General features: G+C 46.6%; 1 protein-coding gene and 1 long non-coding RNA gene across 2 annotated transcripts in view; one reads left to right on the top strand and one right to left on the bottom strand.

Annotated features, from left to right (window-relative positions):
• LOC134007639 (uncharacterized) overlaps nucleotides 1–19,964 on the bottom strand; it is a 158,891-nt gene that overhangs the window by 132,453 nt on the left and 6,474 nt on the right. The gene's annotated exons all lie outside the window — the stretch shown is intronic.
• LOC134007512 (C1q-related factor) lies at nucleotides 1,742–14,533 on the top strand. The gene is made up of 2 exons (XM_062447009.1): nucleotides 1,742–2,844; nucleotides 14,150–14,533. The coding sequence occupies exons 1-2, from the start codon at nucleotides 2,242–2,244 to the stop codon at nucleotides 14,327–14,329; spliced, it is 783 nt and encodes a 260-aa protein (XP_062302993.1). The 5' UTR covers nucleotides 1,742–2,241; the 3' UTR covers nucleotides 14,330–14,533.

Genomic DNA, 19,964 nt, shown 5'->3' with positions numbered 1-19,964 from the left:
CAGGTGTGGAGAACAAACAACAGACCCCTAAACAAACCCCAGAAGCAATTTTCAGCTTGTGTACTTCCTCACATAGACAAACTCCATGCAATTACCAGGCCTAACACATAGTAGGTAAACACAGAGCCCATAGCACACCTGCCATAAGAGTGATCTGGGCTGACTGTTTTGCAGACGGTGCCCTGAGAGAAATTAGAGAGCCAACTGCTAATGCCATAACTCTGCAATGGCTGCATAATGATGACAAAGGGCCCGAAGTGGACAGGTGTAATTGGTGACAAATGTTTAGGTATCCTGAGGGCCCATCCATCTCAATCGACCACGAGACTTCAACCCAACTGTGGCACAAACCCACTTTTCTAGTTTCCAAGTGGTTTAGGGTTTAATTAAGTTTCAGGATGTCCCCCCATCCAGAAAACAAACAAAACAACAGAATAAGTGGCACATTGGCATTATAACCTTCTAAATGATAAACTCTTCCCTAACTTGTCCCTAACACATATTCACATTTTCTGTTGAAAGGGAAACCTCGAAAATATACACCCTGGAAGCTGCATGCAGGTAACCTATTTTTGCTATTTCCGCAAACCCTCCCATCATATGAGACCTGTGTGTGTTTACATGTTTCTAACTTTATCATTTCCCTCCATAGTTTATCATTAATCATGCTGAGAGATGAAAATGTCAAATAAATGACATCATCGCTGCACATGGATTTTCCCCCCCCCCGAGCGGGACCCCTAATTTGATAAAATCGTGAAATCGATAGCTAAAAAAAGACACCAATAAGAAACATTGTCAGCGCATTGAGGTGGAGAAATGGGGTTATTGACACAGAGAGAGGGCAGAGAGTGGAATACAATAAAGGCAGAATTCAGTCAATGTCTCTGGGCACACAGAGCAGTCAGGCACTGCTGCCCCTTTCTACACGTGTTCCTAACGCCCTTCCTACGCCTCCTAAAAGGGTTATTGTCTATGTTCTTTTCTCCAGGAGGGAAATGAAGGTGGCACAGCTCCTGTCCCTCGCTCCAAAACTCCTTTTACCCGGCGACTGAGTGTGTGTCTAAACGAATGCTTTCTTTCAATCTTCCCCTTTGTTTGTATGTATGTGTGTGTGTGTGTGTGTGTGTGTGCTTGTGTACGGTAAGTGCATGTATGCATATGTGTCTATGTGTGGAAGAGAATGAGCATCCATTTCTTGAACCCACCTTCAGGAAAACTCACAGCTCCCTTCTCTTCTGCTCCATCTTTATTTTTAGAGGCTGGAGGCTGATGAGAGAGAGACAAGAGAGAGAGAAAGCGAGAGAGAGAGAGAGAGAGAGAGAGAGAGAGAGAGAGAGAGAGAGAGAGAGAGAGAGAGAGAGAGAGAGAGAGAGAGAGAGAGAGAGAGAGAGAGAGAGAGAGAGAGAGAGAGAGAGAGAGAGAGAGAGAGAGAGTGAAAGAGAAAAGAGAGAGAGAGGAGAGCGGCAGCATCAGAAGTGAGGAGTGAAGGAGAGGGACGTGAGGAGAGGAGAGAGCAGAGGAGGAGGGCGGGAGGGCGGGAGGGAGGGAGTGTTGGTGCCTCAGAAGGAGTGTAGTGTGGTAAAAAGTAATGTGATGTGATGAGAGCCCTTCCTCTCACTGAGCGGGGAAAGGAAGGGGACGGTGTAGTCACCCTCCCTGCTCGTCACCACGCCAACCTTTCACAGGAGGGTGGGGGAAGAGCTTCTCCTGGAAGGGGGCGTATAAAAAGCCAAGCCTGAGAATCCGTCACCACAAACACACCACACGCGCGCGCGCGCGGGCTCCATGACCGCTCTCCCTCTCTCTCACACTCCCTCTCTCACCATCCTCACTTTTTCTCTCTCACACCATTCAGCTCCTGCTCCTCTTGCGTCCTCTCGCTCCTTCCTCTCAAGAGGGAGTTTGTGAGCACCAACTGCGTCTGTGCCTGTGCGTGAACGCGTGCCTTCCCTGGATGTGTGGGTCAAAGCGGGATAGTGCGTGACTGGACGTCTGCCTACTTCTGCTTCTAAGTAAGGGGAGCAGCGAGGCGTATCGAGTGTATGTGGGTCTCTCTCTCATCCTCACACACTCGCCACTCCTCCTTTTCTTGGGATCCCCGCGGTCCTTTCCTCGGTGGCAGGCTCCACACACCCAGCAGTCACCATTTCCGCCCCCGGGAGACCCACGCTGGCAGCTCAGCCCCTTCCCCGACTCAGCATCGGGAGGAAGACCCTGGTGGCGGCCGCCGTCGGGGTCATGCTCGTCCTGGTCCTGGTCGTCCTCATCCCCGTGCTGGTCAGCTCCGTGGGCACCGACGCGAGCCACTACGAGATGCTGGGTACCTGCCGCATGGTGTGCGACCCCTTCCTCAACAAGGGCACCACAGTGAGCAGTACCAGCTCCAGCGGCATCCAGGCAGAGGCTGAGGCGCTGAGCGACAACAGCAACATGCCCTCCACCCTGGTCCAGGGACCCCAGGGCAAGCCCGGAAGGCCAGGGAAGCCTGGACCCCCGGGGCCACCTGGGGAACCGGGGCCACCCGGGCCGGTGGGGCCCCCTGGTGACAGAGGGGACCGGGGCAGGACTGGGATCTTGGGCTTGGGGGGAAACGGAGCTATCAGCACGGCCACCTATAGCACAGTGCCCCGGGTGGCCTTCTACGCAGGGCTAAAGAACCCCCACGAAGGCTACGAGATCCTCAAGTTTGACGACGTAGTCACCAACTTGGGCAACAACTACGACGGCATCTCTGGCAAGTTCATCTGCAGCATTCCCGGCACTTACTTCTTCATATACCACGTGCTGATGAGGGGAGGGGATGGGACCAGCATGTGGGCAGACCTCTGCAAAAACGGCCAGGTGAGTGACCCGGGGACTAGACCCAACTCTCTGATCACATCACTGTGTTGGAACTCCTTACTTTGCCTCAGTATTTGTGCCTTTGTTTTTATTATCACTGCTCACTCCATTGATACTCTCTATCTACCTGTTGTCACCGGGTGACTTTGTTGGAAAAATTATATCAGACGTCAAGAATCTAATAAATCGGACATTGTATGATGTTGTAGCGACAAATTGCCGCGGTAAAAGGAGACCGGCGTCTATCCTACACGGCGGCATCTGCCGTGCGCCTCTTAAAACTCCCAGATCGGGAGATCGGTAACAGCTGTTGTCACCAAACCTGCCCAGAAAGAACACTGTGTATTCAGGTGCTACTTGCGTGATCCGATCTGACATTGCCCCCGTCTGTCTTCCTAATTAAAGTACAAAAACTGTAGCTACATTCATCTGCGTTCAGCAAACGTCCTTTTTTTATTTCTGACTTCAAAGTTCCCGTTGTTTGTCTGTTAATTATTTTTTTAACAGCTGGGAGATTGATTTTGTGTTAAGTAGACTAGGTCGAGGCCTATATAATTTTGATTGCCCCAAATATTCCTTCAAAACTACAAGAAGCAGAAAAATAATCAATAGCTGAAAAAATATAAGTGCCGACATGTTCAAGATTGAGATTATCCACTGCATTTATTCACTACATTAAATTCATAACAATTAATATTGATTTGAGTACGGGATACGAATTATCTGAATCACAATGGATATTATTATTAGACTAATATTAGATTATACTGATTATTATTACTGTTTCTTCCAGTACTGTTATTAGACTTCTATTAGGATAGGCCTGTTTAAAGTTGTATACGAGGAGCAACTTTAAGGAGAGTCTGTAGGTAAAAAATTATAAATGACAAAAATCTAACTAGCAATACTTTATTGTTGTGAGTGTAGTTTTTCAAGCTTTGAAAGAAATATAACAAGACAATCCTAATGACAAATTTAAGAGAACGCCTTGGAATAGAATCACACTGTTCAGGATGTCGTAGCCTAAGCCATAGACAATTTTTTTGTTGTTGCTTTCAAATAGCCTAATAAACATTTTCATGAGGTACATTTGTCTTGATGCATCACTCCGTTGTCTGAAAATTGACTTAATACGCCCCAGGGCACTCAGAGGTAGGTCATGTGTAAGCAGTGTGTGCATTGTGCCAGTCAACTGCAGAAGCACGAGTATAATAGGCGGATTGCTTAAACATTTTATCAAAACTTTTAGCTTACTTAGGCAACAAGCAATCAAGGCTGTCATTGAGTGTTAATATTTTTTAATCTTTTAATTTCTGTTCTTGTCTAATTTAAATCGTAGTCTCTAATCATTTTATGTCTCTATAAATAGCCTATATCCATAAAGCCGAACTGAATACTTTAACCTAAGGCTTCCAGAATAATTTGGTTTCCATAAAATTATATCTTTAGTTAGAACATATAGTTTGAGAAAAATGGTTTACAACTAATATAAAGTGGCCTGACCTTTCATCATGTCATATAGCCATTTACAGTATGGAGATCTGTAGATTTGGGAGGATGCTATTTTCTGTGTCTGCCAGCTTTTGGTCCTCTGCTGCACAGTTCAGCCCCTCTGAATTTTAGATGAGGATTTCGATATTATCAATCTTAGCTCGCTTTTCAGGACAGGCCAGTGAGAATACTCCTTGAAAATATTATAATTTCCATTGAATGTAGACAACATTATATAAACTAAATCTCACACCATAACTTTCTCCCTTGTCATGGTGACTAAGACTGATATAAACACACAAATGTTTTTTGTTTTTTTGAATTGCTAGGATAATCCTGGTGATTGGTTACCTTTGGTCATGGAGGTTAGACTTCTCCATCATCCACTTACACTCTGCCACAATGTTACTGTTACCAGAGCAACGGTCCGCTGTAGCCGGGCTAGATGTCAGGAAGATGAATCTAATTCCAGGTTCAATGGTGTCTGCCATGTTAGAAAGCAAGTGGCCTTGTGGGTTTCAGGCTTCAAGCCTGCTGCTGTGGCTTTGGATGTGACCTCCATGAAACCTAAAGGTCAGAGTCTGTCCTTAGCATGATAATAGTTTATGGGAGAAGATAGGAAGTAGGGAAATGGACCATGTGAAGCTTGTGTATATGTAAGCCACTGCAATACAGTTAAATACATTTTATTTTTTTGTCCACGTCCCTCACATAGTTTGGTGACTTTCTTTTTGTGAAATCATCTCAAGACACCCAATTAACACATTCTAACATCACCAGTACGATTTAGAGGCTGGCAGTAGACCAAGAGTTCATTTTCACCTTCCTCATCATTTCTGTAGGCACATCGCAGATCAAGCTCCCTTCAACCACCTCTGCTACGTTTGCATTTGTGTTGTTGTTACACCAAGCTCAGTATTGCCAGTCTCTTCCTTACATAGACATCTTAGAGGTTAACTTCTCTGCCCTCGCAAAGTAGTCAAACTTCCCACACAGCAAACACCAAGAGAGGGGGGGTTTTGTGAAGGGCTCTCTCTCTAACATCTCACTTGGCAATAACGTTTATGGGCAGTGTAAAAGCGTTGATACATAATAGGCACAGGAGAACATATGTTCCTATAAAACACCTTCTGTTTTCACTTCATTGTGTTCCCCAGAGGAGGGAGTAGAGGCACTTAAGTTAGACAGAGGCCGCCAGGATCTCCGGAGACCAGGGTAATGTTTATAAAGTGGTGACTGCTTGCCTAATGAAACATGCCTTCTCTATCCGCCTCTATCTTTTCCGGGGGGGGGGGGGGGGGGTATTGCACACACACTAATACTGCCCTTTTTGCAGTGGATGGTGCAGTATTGTACTGTGCTTGTGGGGTTCTGGGCTTGTGGGGCTTGGTAGACCTAAATGGCCCCAGTGGCAATCCCTGTGTAAATTATTGGGAATGGTTATAAATGTGAGGCTAACTTGTGGTGTGTCAGTGATGAAGTACATACAGGGGAGCTGATGGTTCTATAGCAGCGTTAAGACATTACTCAGGTCAGGATCCAGGCGAAGCCCTGGAGCTGGTCAGCACAGGGAATAGGAGACCATGGCAGTATTTCATCATTGTTTCGGTCTAAGAAAAGAAGGCGGTTTGTGAGACCTGCAGTGGTGTTTTTATATCCTGTCCACCCCAGGGGTTCTCAGAAGTCCTGTCAAACACCGTCGCATGAGCCCTTCTCTCACCCATTCTCTCCTCTGGCTCTCTGAATTGCATTAGAAGAAAATCCCAACGTTGTTCCCGCGGAACCTTGACACATTTCAAGCCACACCACAGTTTGCTCGTGTTGGTAAGCAAGCAAATGGGAATCTATTTTCGGCAGGGTGTGCTTCATTTGCTTTCCAAGTTCCCCTGTACTGTTTTCCTCTGGCTTCCTTTGGCTTCTTTTTTCTGGGCTCTTACTGGCTTGCCAAGTGTTCCAACTCATCCCAAATCTCCTCTGCATGTGTCAGAGTCTCGCTTCCCTGAGTTGGACGAAACCTCATAGACGAGTCAGAGACAATAAAGACAAATCCATTTCCATGCTACAGAGGGAGAAAACAAGAGAGGGGAGTGACAGTTGTGTCTTGCCAAGGAGTCTATCTAATCGTAATTAAAAAATGTTGAGCCAAATCCAGAATGTGTTTGTGCTCCTCCTCTCAGTTCCCTTCTTAATATTGTTATTAATCCGCAAAACCGTTTCAGAGTTAATTAAAAGCAATGACTTGAGCGTCACTCTCTCAAGAGGGCCATGGTGAATAATCACTCTGTCTCCTTCTTTAATAAGCTACAGCGTCCTCCACGCACATGGCTCAACCCTAGCAATTACTGCCCCCTCCTCATACCTCACACACACACACACACACACACACCTGCCCCCCTGACTATGCATTGCCCTCCAGCTCTCCTCTGCTCGGTTCATCTTTTCGTTGAAGACGATGAACAATACACAGTTCGATCGACAGACTTCCTTCTACAATGTGTACAGGCCAGGTCTACTATAACTGAAGCATAAATAAAATAAATGAAAAAATATATATTTCCGTCGAAGGACAACTCAGGATGTTTTTTATGTTAATTTTTATATTTAAGTGCAAAAACCCAGACAGAAACCAGCCTGTAGTCGAGACACTGGGAGACACTTCCTATTAAGCTCCCCTGTTTCTCCATGTGAAATCTGCAAACATTTTGAACCAGAGCCGAAAAATCCACTCCACACATTACCTTGTATTAACTATGGTCGGGAGCAGCAGAAAGAACATGATTTGTTTTTTCCCTGAGGGGGCTGCTGGGATATGTAGTGAAGCTGGTATTTGCGTACGGCTTTCACCTCAAACAATCCATCTCCGACGGTCTACCTCCGCACACACATCTCTGGAGGTTGCTTAAGCTCTTGTGCACATCAGCACAAGATTGTTTCCCCGGTCGGTGTGCATCCAGGTGTGACCCATGCAGTGTAGTCACCATGTGGAACCAATCTCTACAGCACATGGAGCACACTCTGCCATCTGGATGAAGTCCTGCTACTTTCTCTCTGTTCATTTTCATTAATGAAACAGAGAGCAGAGTAAGATAAAATGCCATTGCCATGACACTAAAACAACATGTTGACTAGACTGAAATAGATTGAAGCCCATACCGCTCCTGTGTTATGGTACTGTTGCCCTGCTCAAAAAGCCTGTTTCGGTGATGAAGTGCAAACATTTCCGCACAGAAAATGGAATTTGCTGATTTATAGAAGATACCCTGTTATTAGGAAACTGGTCCTAGTCAACATCGATGTCCGTGGTTCAGTACTCAGGTCAGTGGGTGTGTGTCAGTCCGTGTGCGCATGCAGTGAAACATTCTGTAGACCAGACGACTGTCTGGGATAGGCAGAGATGCCCTGATCCCTGGGTATTGATCTCACTTTAGTGTGTGTGTCTGTGTGTGTGTGTATGACCCAATCAGAGTCTGCCAGACCCTTTTCTCTGTGATGCACGCTAGGCACTCACTTTATAATCAGCTGGAGAGGTAGCAGAGGAAGACCTTTGGCCTTGATCTAGTGTGTAATTGGACATTGGATTTGACACTCCGCCGAGTGGAACATTAGAAGCAGCCTAATTAGGTGTGGTAGGGCTATTAAATGAAGATTTGCCTGTATGGTTTCAGAAATACCGCCCAGACTGGAAATGTCAAGACAGCGCCAAGCTTTCATAGACAACAATGTTGGGGGGAGAGAAATAATTTAAAGTTTCCAAACTTACTGTAAGGCAGAACAGTTTCCCTCCACGGTACCTCTCATCTCTGCAACCTGTCTCCGGTCTGTTCCGCAGACTGTGCAGAGAGCAGTCAGACGTCACCAGGAGTGACATCACTCCTGTCACTTCAGATTGACTGGTTTATGAATAAGGACTGGGACGTTTCTGGCTTTATGAACCAAAAGCATACGCTCTGAAATAGGCTGTGGGTTTTCAGCTGTGGCTGGCTGACTCAGGCTTCACAGTGGTGTTGACTCACAAGGCTCCTTCATTATAATGAGGCGGTGTACGTGGTACAGAGAAGTGCCCCCGGCGGTGCTCTTCTGTAAACATCTCTCTCAACGCCCCGACATTTCGCCATCTCCCAATTCCCTCCACTCTCACTTCACATCGACACACGGACGTCGAGGGCTCCAAATGACTCACGGCTGATGGCTCTTACGTGTTTAACACAGCGTTTCTTTCCCAAACCACGTTTTTGGGGTGAGCGGACATCAACAATGCTCCCAGTTTGAGAGGATGGATGGAACGCTTCATGAAAAATAGATGCCCCTGGCAAAAGTGAAACCAACCTGCCTCTCCCTCATGAAGAGACGGTCACTGGCTCATTAGGGATCTCTTTACAACGTAACACCTCATAATGCCTCAATGCCTCATAATGTCTCGTAACACTTTTCACTGCCACGCTTCGCGTCGCTTGTCATTCTTTCCAGTCGCAGTCAAAGTGAAAATAGCCTCAGTGGGTACAACGCTGTCACCCCATTGTTGACCGGAATTCTAGTGTGCAGGCTTGTGATGAGACGTTGTGTCGCTGGCCCAGGCAGACATAGCTCGGCTCCCAGTAATTGACTGGCTGGGGTGAATCATGGAGGAGCGAGCGAGAGAGGCCGGGACGAGGGTCAGAGTCTACGCCTCTCTCCTCCTCTCCTATCTCCCCTGACAAGTCTGTCCCGAGTGATTGTTCCTCCTCGTTCTCGTCGACGCTGCATCGTGTTCTCTGCGGTTACTGTTGTCCTTCTGATATGCAGCTTTGAATCTATTGGACGGAGTAGGTCTTGTACATGTAATCCTCACGATATCAGGCTTTTTTCCAGCTTAGATTGACTTTACCTGTAATATGGGTCAGAATGTATGAAAATCTGGTTAAAACAGCGATTCAAAGAAGAGATGTCCGTAAAGGTACAAACAGGACAGCTGGTGTGATTAATTCACAAAGCTTTTCCGTGGTTCTTCGAGACAGATGGTGGCTCTCGTGTTGCCATCTCTTTTTCTGAACATCTCATCACGTTTCTAATCAGGATCTTGCTGCAAGGGAAGTAATAGCACAAATAAGTACCAGAACTGACACCATGACAACCCAGTCTGTGTGTGTGTCTGTGCGAGTGCGCGTTTAGCAGAGGGGTAAACCATGTAAACCCTTTGACAAGGTAGCTGAGCCACAATCAGGCATGCAGCTCACGGTTTTGATGTTCAAACCCCAATTAGGCGGAGGAACAGTGGGGTTTACAGACGGCCAACAGAGGCGACGGATCTAAAATGGAGGCTTAACCGTGTGTCAACAAGTGCCTGTCAAAGAGATGTCACCCAGGAGCTGCCCTCCATCCACATCTGTCCTTGTCACTCCCCCTGACAAAGGCTCTCATAACAGATCGGAACAGAACGAGGGACATCACAGACTGTCACCGGCGCTCCAGCCACAGATAGGCCTCAGCCATGTTCTCGTTTATCACAAAGGACATATCACGGTTCGGGTTCGGACTTCCTCTTTAGCGACGTTTGAGATCAGGAAACAATGCCCTGAACGCAGCTGTGCGCTGACGATAAAGCAATGTGTCGGTGGAAACAAGAATGATTTGCAACATCGCACAAGTAATTACAATCAACCAAGGAACAGTGGCATTTAGTATGCAAAAACCTGTCATGATCTTGTGTTGGTGTCCTATTAGATATGTAAGCACTGTCATTACTGATGATGTGACATTCATATTCATGTTCATTCACAAGTGGAGAAGATCCTGTCTGGACTTCCGTTCTGCTGTCTGTTACCTAAGCTCAAGCCAAGGCAGCCTTTGTTTTCCAGACACAGCCGCCACAAAGAGGACTATTCCGTCATGAGCGCCACAGTGACTAAGAGCGGACGCTAACATGCGTGAAGCTATTTGGGGGAGAGCAGCGCTCCCTTCTCCACCGCTTGCCATGACTGGAGCAGGCCCTCACAGATGCACGCTCTGTTTGTCTTTCATCGTGTCAAGGTCATGTTGCCAGTTTGATGTTGGTTCCCTCCCTTGCCCCCTACTCTCTCTCTCTCTCTTTTTCTGCTCTCGAAGGTCAAACCTCATGCTCCTAGCAAGGAGGATTTCTGCATTGTGTAGACTGTTGCAGTGGAGTGAGGGGTCAAAGTGTTGCTCATGCTGTTACTGTCCCAAAAGGAAGGGTGACAAAAACACTTAGATGCTATCCATTAAAGCTGGACTGACCCTAGCCAGTTATTTGACACAAAAGATTCCAATGTTGTTTATTAAAGAGAGACCTCTGGTTTAGGTGTGCCCACAACACCTGTTTTTGGATTAAAATTGCATTTCCTTTCACAATCATTTCAAAAACCGTGACACAAACCAAGAAAATGTATTAAAATATCATCAAGAAAAAATCATATCATCAGATGTCCTAAGGTTCTTTGTGAACAATAATACAAACATGAAAAAAAGTAAATTAAAATCCCTGAATTACAAATACCCCTGAGCCCCTCCACCCCCGCCCCCGATGCCCCCACCCCCTCGAGCCCACAAGTCACCCTCTAATAAGAGAGTGTTGACTTTGTGTGTTCAGGGCGAATGTTCCCGTATTAATATGCACTCCCTCACAGAATCAGAATAGGAGTCTTTGTTTGCACGTCGATATGAGTCTTGCTAGATTTAATCAGGAGGATAAACAATAAAAAGGAAGAGCAGTAGCATACACGTAACGTACAATATTCCATACAGCCTGCACTGTAAATGCTCCTCTCAGCACAGCGGAGATTACCCAGATGAATCTGTGCTTCCCCCGTGTCTCTTGTGGGGGAGATGACTGGAGTGACCCACTGTGACAGCCCAATGCTGGATTCTCAGGGATCGTGTGATTGCTGCTTGTTCACCACCATTCTGCATCATGCTTTCCTTTGTCGTATGTCTGGGCAATTTATTTAGCGCAAATATGCCTCGTGTCTCCTGTAGCTACTGAATAACTGGCCTCGGGCGTGTTTCTCAGTCTTCTGATTTAGTGTGAGGTGAAGATCCGCAAGAGGCCGTTAGAATCTCAGCCTTGAGATTTCACAATTTTCATTATCCTAACAAAAAATGTCTGATGTGGTATATTTATACATATCATCCTACACCTGATGAAATTGTAGGCCAATGCCATTGTATTTCAAAATCCTGTAGGCTCTATGAAAAACTATATGATGTAACTAACAAGTTCGTCAAGCTAGATAGTTGCTATGACAACTTAGCAAGATAATGTAACCTATATGTAACATATACTTCACTCAGTGTCCATATTAAAACCAATACAGTTATTTATAATGTTGTCTGCTGTAACAGCACTGTAGAAAGTATGCATGTTGTGCTTGAGGTAGGGTTCTGGTGGTAATATTGTTTGTGTGTTTAAAAAAAAAAGAAATCCGAAAGTCTGTTTATTAAGAATGATTGGTAGCCATTTCCTTAGCCAAAATGTCCCCTAATTCACAAGACCTGCACAAATGCGTGAAAGAAGTACTCTCAATTCCTGTAGCTGGAGACAGCATGCCTGTTTTGTTTCTGGAAAACTTTGGGAGAGTGATTGTTTCTCCTCTGATAGTCATTATGCTGAAAATGATGGATCGTTTTTGAGACACTGGATGTTTCATGGTAATTCAATGTCACTCACATTAGAGGCCAGTTTTGACAGGTTTGAAATAATGAATCACGTAAAAAAAAAATGCTCCCCTTATGGCTGTGTAACACCGCACTGGCTAAGGAAAATGTATCTGCATGCGGACATCTGGAAAAAAAACACTTTTATCACCATGCCTGTGGTCTGTTAGCCTGGCTCTGCCCTCCTACGTACTTCCGCTCAATTTTGATATTGCTTCTGTACTAGGTCTGGGATTTCGGTGTATTAGTCGTTTTTTGGAAACAACATTTTTGTAGGTCCAATCAGCGAACAGAGGGAGTGGCTGAGAACGATGACGTTGATGTCGTTCGCTAGTTTGAGTTGTAGTTCAGTAATGGCGGCAGAGTCGCTGCCGACTATCCAAAAGTTAAAGCCGGAGCAAGAACAATCTTTGCTAAGTTTTGTTGGTGGCCATGATGTTGTGGCCCTCCTCCCCACAGGGTTCGGGAAAAGTTTGATTTTCCAGCAACGGCAGCTAGCTCCGTTACAGTAGTGGTGAAGGAGTTGGCTAAGGCGAACGCTAGCGATTGGTTATGGCAGATCAGAGTGGCTCTGGGCAGATCCAATAGTATTAAACTTCATCAGAGTACCCGCCTTCAAGGAAGTTAACGCTTGTCAATGGAGCAATCCCAGACCCTCTGTACAAATGAAATGTACGAGGGTCTGGTTAGGACCAGGCTAGCGTTCTGTTGCATTACGCTCTGAATTGCAAATCCCTTTGCCCATGAAATTGATTATAACGTACTTAAATTCCAGTGGCTTTCAACACACTCCTGACAATGCTAGGTTCAGGGCCCTGACCCTGGTGTCAGTCAGAGGTCTCTGCCAATGCCCAGGACCTCGGATCAGTCAATAAGAGGGTTGTGTGAGGCCCCCTGGTTAAACGGCCCAATTAATTATCCGTCCTCCATGCCACCTGTTTCACCAGCTTGACGGCACTTGCTCAAAAGCCCAGAACTGGGGCCCTGCCCAGACATTATGGGAATACTTTAAAGAAAATGTAGACTCACATCTAGAGATTTGATGCTGTGAAAACAACATGCACTTCCAGGTTAGGACAGCCGTTTTGTTCAGGATGATAGTGATTGTAAGATGTAGATAATAATTGGGTTCCCTTTTTTGCAGACTATTCTTTACCATCTCTACCACATTCAGTCCTCCATTTACCAATACAGAACTTTAAAAAAATTATTCAGAAATAATCTCCATGATTTCAAAGGATGATTTTATATCCGTACTGGACACATTTTAACACTGCTTACTGTCTAAAGGTGTCCTTGACATCGTTGGTTGTATCGCATGACAAAGAAGTGTTATCAATCCATATCATTGCAATATCACATTTACATGTTTTTTTAAAAAATGTAGTCATTTTTAGCAGACGCTCTTATCCAGAGAGACTTACAGTAAGTACAGGGACATTCCCCCGAGGCAAGTAGGGTTAGGGTTAGGGTTAGGGTTAGCCCAAGGACACAACGTCATTTTGCACAGCCGGGAATCGAACTGGCAACCTTCAGATTACTAGCCCGATTCCCTAACCGCTCAGCCACCTGACTCCCTGACCACCAGACATGGTTTATCAATAGATTTCAAAAGTTTTTTTTTTTTAATGTAGTCATTTTTAGCAGACGCTCTTATCCAGAGAGACTTACAGTAAGTACAGGGACATTCCCCCGAGGCAAGTAGGGTTAGGGTTAGCCCAAGGACACAACGTCATTTTGCACAGCCGGGAATCGAACTGGCAACCTTCAGATTACTAGCCCGATTCCCTAACCGCTCAGCCACCTGACTCCCTGACCACCAGACATGGTTTATCAATAGATGAGCACTCCTTTCACATGGATAGACACACACGTTACTGTTTTACTAGTTCAGCAGCTGGTTCACACGGCAGGCTGTGCTTCATGCTCTCTCCAGCGCACAGGGACATGCTTCATATGGAACATGTGATTAGCCAGGTCAGAGGTCACTAAGAACTTGGTCCGAAGCCACTGTCACTGTTGGGAGCCAAGCTTCCAACACTGCTTCCAAATGCACAGTGGAAAAAATATATAAAGAGATGAGTTGTGTTCTGTTCTGTTAAGGTTTGGACACTGACCTCCCTCTCCCCCCCCCCCCCCCCCCCCCCACTCCGTTTGCCCCTCTCAGGTGCGGGCCAGCGCTATAGCGCAGGACGCAGACCAGAACTACGACTACGCCTCCAACAGCGTCATCCTCCACCTGGACGCAGGCGACGAGGTCTACATCAAGCTGGACGGGGGCAAGGCCCACGGGGGCAACAACAACAAGTACAGCACCTTCTCCGGGTTCATCCTCTACGCTGACTGAAACCCCGCGCCCAGCACCTTGCATACAGAGACAGACTCAGAGGGACAAAGAGAGATTAAGATAAGAGAAGAAGAGGATTGTTATGGGGGGGATGAGAGGGTTCGAAGACGGAAACCGTTCAAAGTTGACAGATTCTCTCCATCCATACACTTTTGCTAACACAAATCAATCACTATTCAAGGTTCCTCCGCTCAGTGTGGATGTGGAGTGCTGGAGGGCTGGAGGGCTGGGGGGGGGGGGGAATTTAGGGAGCTAACTTTGCTCCCCCTTCCGCTTTGCTCCCCTCTTTGTCCTACTCTAACCTATCAGATGCCCTACGCTTTCAGAGTAATCCTCTACGAACCACTCTGGAAAGGAACCCCCAGCTGCAGATCCCCTGGTCTCCTCTCTCCACCGTGACGGCAGCCAGCTACAGCTGTCTCTGGACTCAGATGACTTGTCCCCCGCTTGTTGTTGTGTGCTATTCCCCTTAGAATATCAGTATTTTACTTTAGTCAAGATGAATATCTACACAAAAGAGGATATTAAAAGATATTCGTCCCTTGTGAGAATACCTTGTTTTTTGAGAGGATGCGATGGTTGGGATGCGGGCTGTGAGATGGGTCAGTAGTCTGGAGGGAAGATGAACTGTCCAGAAAAGCGTGGTATGTTATCACATCAAACTGGTGATGTTCTACATTTGACTTGCATCTGGCTCTTTTCTCTGTAGCCGTAAAGGTCTGATTTGTGGTTGAATGTTGTTCACATGCCGAGCACATTATGCTAAGAACGGTATGGTCCTTCTTTTCCCTGTGTCTATAAAGAAAACATCCCAGAATCCTGAAACATTGACCTTTTTCCACCCCCTCTCATGTTCGTCCACACAAGAATGTCTTGTGGAGGTAAAAAAAAAATGGATGCTATATTAGATGTTCTAGTTTTTATGTAGCTATACTTTCCTGGTCTTTCGGTGCAAATGTTCAGATTTAAGAGGCAACCTATTTTAAAAAGAACTGTTTATCCAATTGTTTCGCTCTGACCTCTAACATTCTGACAAACTTGATCTAAAAAGGGAGATGAAGAGAGGGAGAGAGAGGGAGGGAGGGAGAGAAAGAAAGAGGGAGGCAAAAAAGCTATTTCAGTTTTTAAGTTATGGCATTACAGTAACAGAGCCAAATCTTAGTTTTTGCTGTCTCTGAGGCTTCACTGGATGTCATCCGTTCATTAGCTGCATATATTCACTGGCACACACAGGCATTATGGTAATATTTACTCAACATGGTGGGCTGACAGCTTGGTTCAGAATTAAATTGATTGGTTGAATGACATGGCCTGTTATCATTGTGTGTGTGTGTGTGTTTGTGTGTGTGTGCGTGTGTGTGTGCGCGCACGCATGTGTGCGTGCCTGCATGTACACTCAAAAGTGTAAATGTGTTTGTGTAAATCTGTGAGCATTATAGCATGTGCTGTGCCATTGCTACATTGTTATTTTCAGAGTTATTCTGTGCCGCAGCCAATGACATATATGTATTTTATTCAGCCAATGAGATTGCATTACTTAGAGTAGGAAGGCGGCCCTCTATAGATATGATGAGAAGAACAAACAGCTTGTAAATGAAATCTATGCTATGTTTGTCAATCTTATTTTATCTTTTGGAATTGTTGAATACATTTAAATAATAAATGGGATTTTTGGAACCAATTGCCTCAAGAGAATCATTGCAACCCAAATAAGCCAATTGGTAAATGATGTGGAGAGGACTCAAATGAAAGCAGAACTATCTGAACTGCAAACACAACTTCAAAGTCTTTGTTTTTTTGTTTGGAAAAATGCATTTGTACAATTGCCTGTCGGTGCAAGCATGAAACAGATCCTATCATCAATGCCGTCATCTCTCTTCTCTCAAATCAGACACGCGGGGCTGATTGAGGCTGATAGGACCAGCCAGAGTGTGTGTCTGTGTGTGTGTGTGTGTGTGTGTGTGTGGGGAGGAGGTGGGGGTGATGGTGAGACTGTTTTCCTGACTCCTCAGTGTTCTCCTGCAGAGATTCTGTGGGTCTGTAAAGGTGGGCTCGGAGATAAAGACCCAGAGAGGAACAATCTGTTAAATATAATGGCCGTGTAGAGTGGTGAACAGCCCTGGAGGAGAACCGGCGCAGGGACCAATCTGCGATCGCGCGTCTATTTACTGATCCCCATCAACAGAGGAGTGATTGATCCAACCACAGGAGAGAGACCGGAGGAGAGGAGGGACGGAGGGAGGGAGATAGAAGACAGAAGCGGACGGTATTGTGACGAAGATAGATGGAGAGGGGAGAATTAGAGCCGGAGGAATGGGGAGAGAAAAGGGAGGAGAGACACTAAAGAGAGGACAAACAGAGGCAGGCAGGGGGGGTGGGCGGGGGGGGGGGGCTGATCCAGATTGGGGACTGGGGGAGAACAGGATGGATTGTTTTTAAGGGGTGCTGTGAAAGCCCTTCCAGGGGTTCGGGCGCTGTCAGGAGGGATTAGCTCGGGCCCAGTGGGAAGAGGGAGGCAGAGAGGAGCTGGGATTGGACGAGTGTCACCGAGTCGAGCAGGCAGAAATGAGATGGGACACGAGTGGTAATGCAGGCCTGCTTTGCTCTTCAGGAAGGCAGCCAATGTCCACCTCGACGCCCCCTGATGTCTCTCCCCAAAGCTTAGCACCAAAGACCAGTGGACACTGGCACTCGTTCAGAAAACAGAGACAGTCTAAAAGCTCAAATCTCTTTTACTTTCTTCTCTTGCTCGCTCCTCTCCATCCCTCTTCGTGTACCCTCCGAGCCGGCCTCTAACCTGCTCTGACAACCATAAGGGTTACAAAAAACAACACAGCTGGCGTCCCCCCGCGCACGCATGTCTCTCTGCGGCACTCTACACTACAGCACGCAACACGCTCAGATACTGTGTGAAAGAAATTTTGGGCCTATGTACAATGAATGTGTTTTAGGATAAGTTTACAGTTGGTTAAGTAGCTTGATACAATGAATGTTCAATGATTCAATCATTGAACGTTCAATGATTGAATCATTGAACGTTCAATGATTGAATCATTGAACGTTCAATGATTCAACTCCATTTGGTAGAGATGCCATTTGCAGTTTTATGACACCTAACTAGGAGACGTGAAGTCTAAGAGACGGGAAGTCTGGGTGACCTGAGAGAGTTCTTGTCACCTGGGGGGAAGAGACAGTTGGTCTGAAGACAATGTGCCGTGGAACATGTGGATTCAACTGTATTGTTCTAAGGATTTAACCAATGACAGAAGAGATTTGGTATAGCTGCATGTCTGTAGGATGGACCAATGGCTTTTGAGAACTGTCGTATCTATAAAATGGTCTGTTGAAGAATGTTCTGGGTGGTTCAGGGCCATCAGCTGGGTAGTGCTGGTGGGCTGTATTCTCCCGGTTCCATTCTAGAATGCTAGATGGAGCTGTATAGAATTGTCTTTGTGTTATTGTCTTATGTTTGTGTGTCGATGATGTTATGTTGATAACGTTATTATGTTCAAATCTACATCAAATAAACATTAACTCTGTACTTCACCCGACTTCAGCTTAAACGATTGATTCTCTCAAAAACTTCCACGACAACTGTCACAACGTCACCCGGGTTCTGCTTGCTCCTGCTCGCACCCATGATCCTCTCTGTCACACCGGGCCGCGGCGGAGGCAGACGCTCCTGCCTGTCATACCTCTCTCAGCCAACTCTACCACACCTCTCCTCTCTTCCACAGTGACTGGGCCATCACAGTGTACCATGGCCCCTCTGGCTACCGGCTCTCAAACGCTACTCAAGGCACATCACAGGAAGGTCAGGGGACAGTGTGAGTGCAGTGTGTTTCTCTCAGAGTGTCAACACACGCCCATGTTCTCACGACACAGCGCCGCCGCGTCTCCAGGGAGGCTGCGGAAAAACACGGTAAAATGCCTGCAAACATCCGACATGGCTTCCCCCCCCCCCCCACCAAACACACTTCAGCGAGCCGAGAGTACTGAGAGTACTTGTGACCTTTGAAATCTCGGTTCCCTCAGGTGCTTTACACAGACCCCACGGAGTCAACAGCGAGTCTAGGGGATACAGTTTGAACATAAATCAAACCGTTATCTGACACTCCGTGGCTGTCAACGTACACAGGTTTGGATAGAGATGACGAGCTCTCGTGGGTGTGGAACTAATCAGAACAGAACACAATAAATCAATAAATGAGTGTGTTTAGTGTGGGAGAGGAGTGCTGTGAAGACTGAAGAACAGAGAAGTACACAGTCCCTCCACCGTCAGTGTCCACGCACAATGTTCTGTTTTCCCAATGCTGACATAACAAGCATAACTTCCATCGAAGAAATCTGTCAGTAATTAGTAATCATCCCTGAAATATCCCTGCCCCCGCTGCTCCGGTCGGACGCTTGGGTGGCAGAGGGGGCGTGCCCACCTGGGAAGTGTGTGGAGAGAGGCAGGAAGGGCATGGCGGGGGGTCTGGAACAGGCCGGGCCGGGGGAGATAGACATCTGTGATCAACACACCCGCCTGTGTCAACGCAGGACTCTTTTCATAGTGCAGGCTACAATACAGCCCACACACAAGCCCGATCTGGAAAAGATAGGTATGTGAGAACGTGTTTTAGCAACTGTTATCAAATCAGCCAAAGTACAGTAACTGTTTGTGATCCAAGAACATGTTTTAAAAATTAAAAATAAAGTGTTCATTGACAGGCAACACGTTTATCTAAACAGCGGTTGACAGAAAGTTCAATTTGCCGAAAATGTGAAACCACTTAATAAGACTAAATGCATTGCGTCCTGGAGTGTACATTTGTACACACACACACACACACACACACATGCACACACATCCACGCAAGCTTCTACAGTCGTTCAGCTCCCTAAGCGGCAGGTAGCAGTGGTCCAGACCCCGTGTCTGAGATGAGTTATGTGACACGTTTTTCAGGAACAGGGAGGAGGAGAGAGAAGGCTCCCGGGGGTCCGACCGTGAGCCAACTCAGAGCGAGAGTTGTGGGGCCCAGGCATCACCACTGTAGTGCTCTGACATTCAGCAAGCCCCTCCCAAACACACACACAAACGCCCCTCGCCATGGGTAAAGGCCAACATTTATCTGTAGCGTAGGGTGCACTGTGCTCTTCGCTGCTGACCTGACAGGGCGACTGTTCTTGTCATGAATGTGCAGGCGGGGACGCTCAGACAGCACAGTGAACGACCCATGACAAGCCTGAAGAAGCCTAAACTCATCGCCCTCGTGAATTCAGTCGGTACAAGGCAAAGCTGCTCACAGCCATCGACCATGAGTATCTCCAAGGCGATGGATGGATTGTGAGGACGGAGGGGAGCAAGAAAGAGAGAGAGAACGGAGAGAGGAGAAAGAAGAGCCTTGAGAGTTGGCAATTAAGAGTCTCCCCCTAATACACACTCACCGCCAGCCCCATCTCCTCGGCAACAACATTTTCAGTTGGACTCACTGAGAGGATGCTAAAGGACTTGTAGTCCCCAAGGTAGGACACACACACACACACACACACATACACACACACACAAACACATAAACACACACTAAAGGGACGGGTTCTGCAGAGAACTTCTGAGAGCCATCTGCCAAACTAGGCCATGTGCCCACAACTT

The sequence above is a fragment of the Osmerus eperlanus genome, chromosome 2 (genome assembly GCF_963692335.1).
Source record: "Osmerus eperlanus chromosome 2, fOsmEpe2.1, whole genome shotgun sequence".
NCBI lineage: Eukaryota > Metazoa > Chordata > Actinopteri > Osmeriformes > Osmeridae > Osmerus > Osmerus eperlanus.
This window is presented reverse-complemented; position numbering and strand designations above follow the sequence as displayed.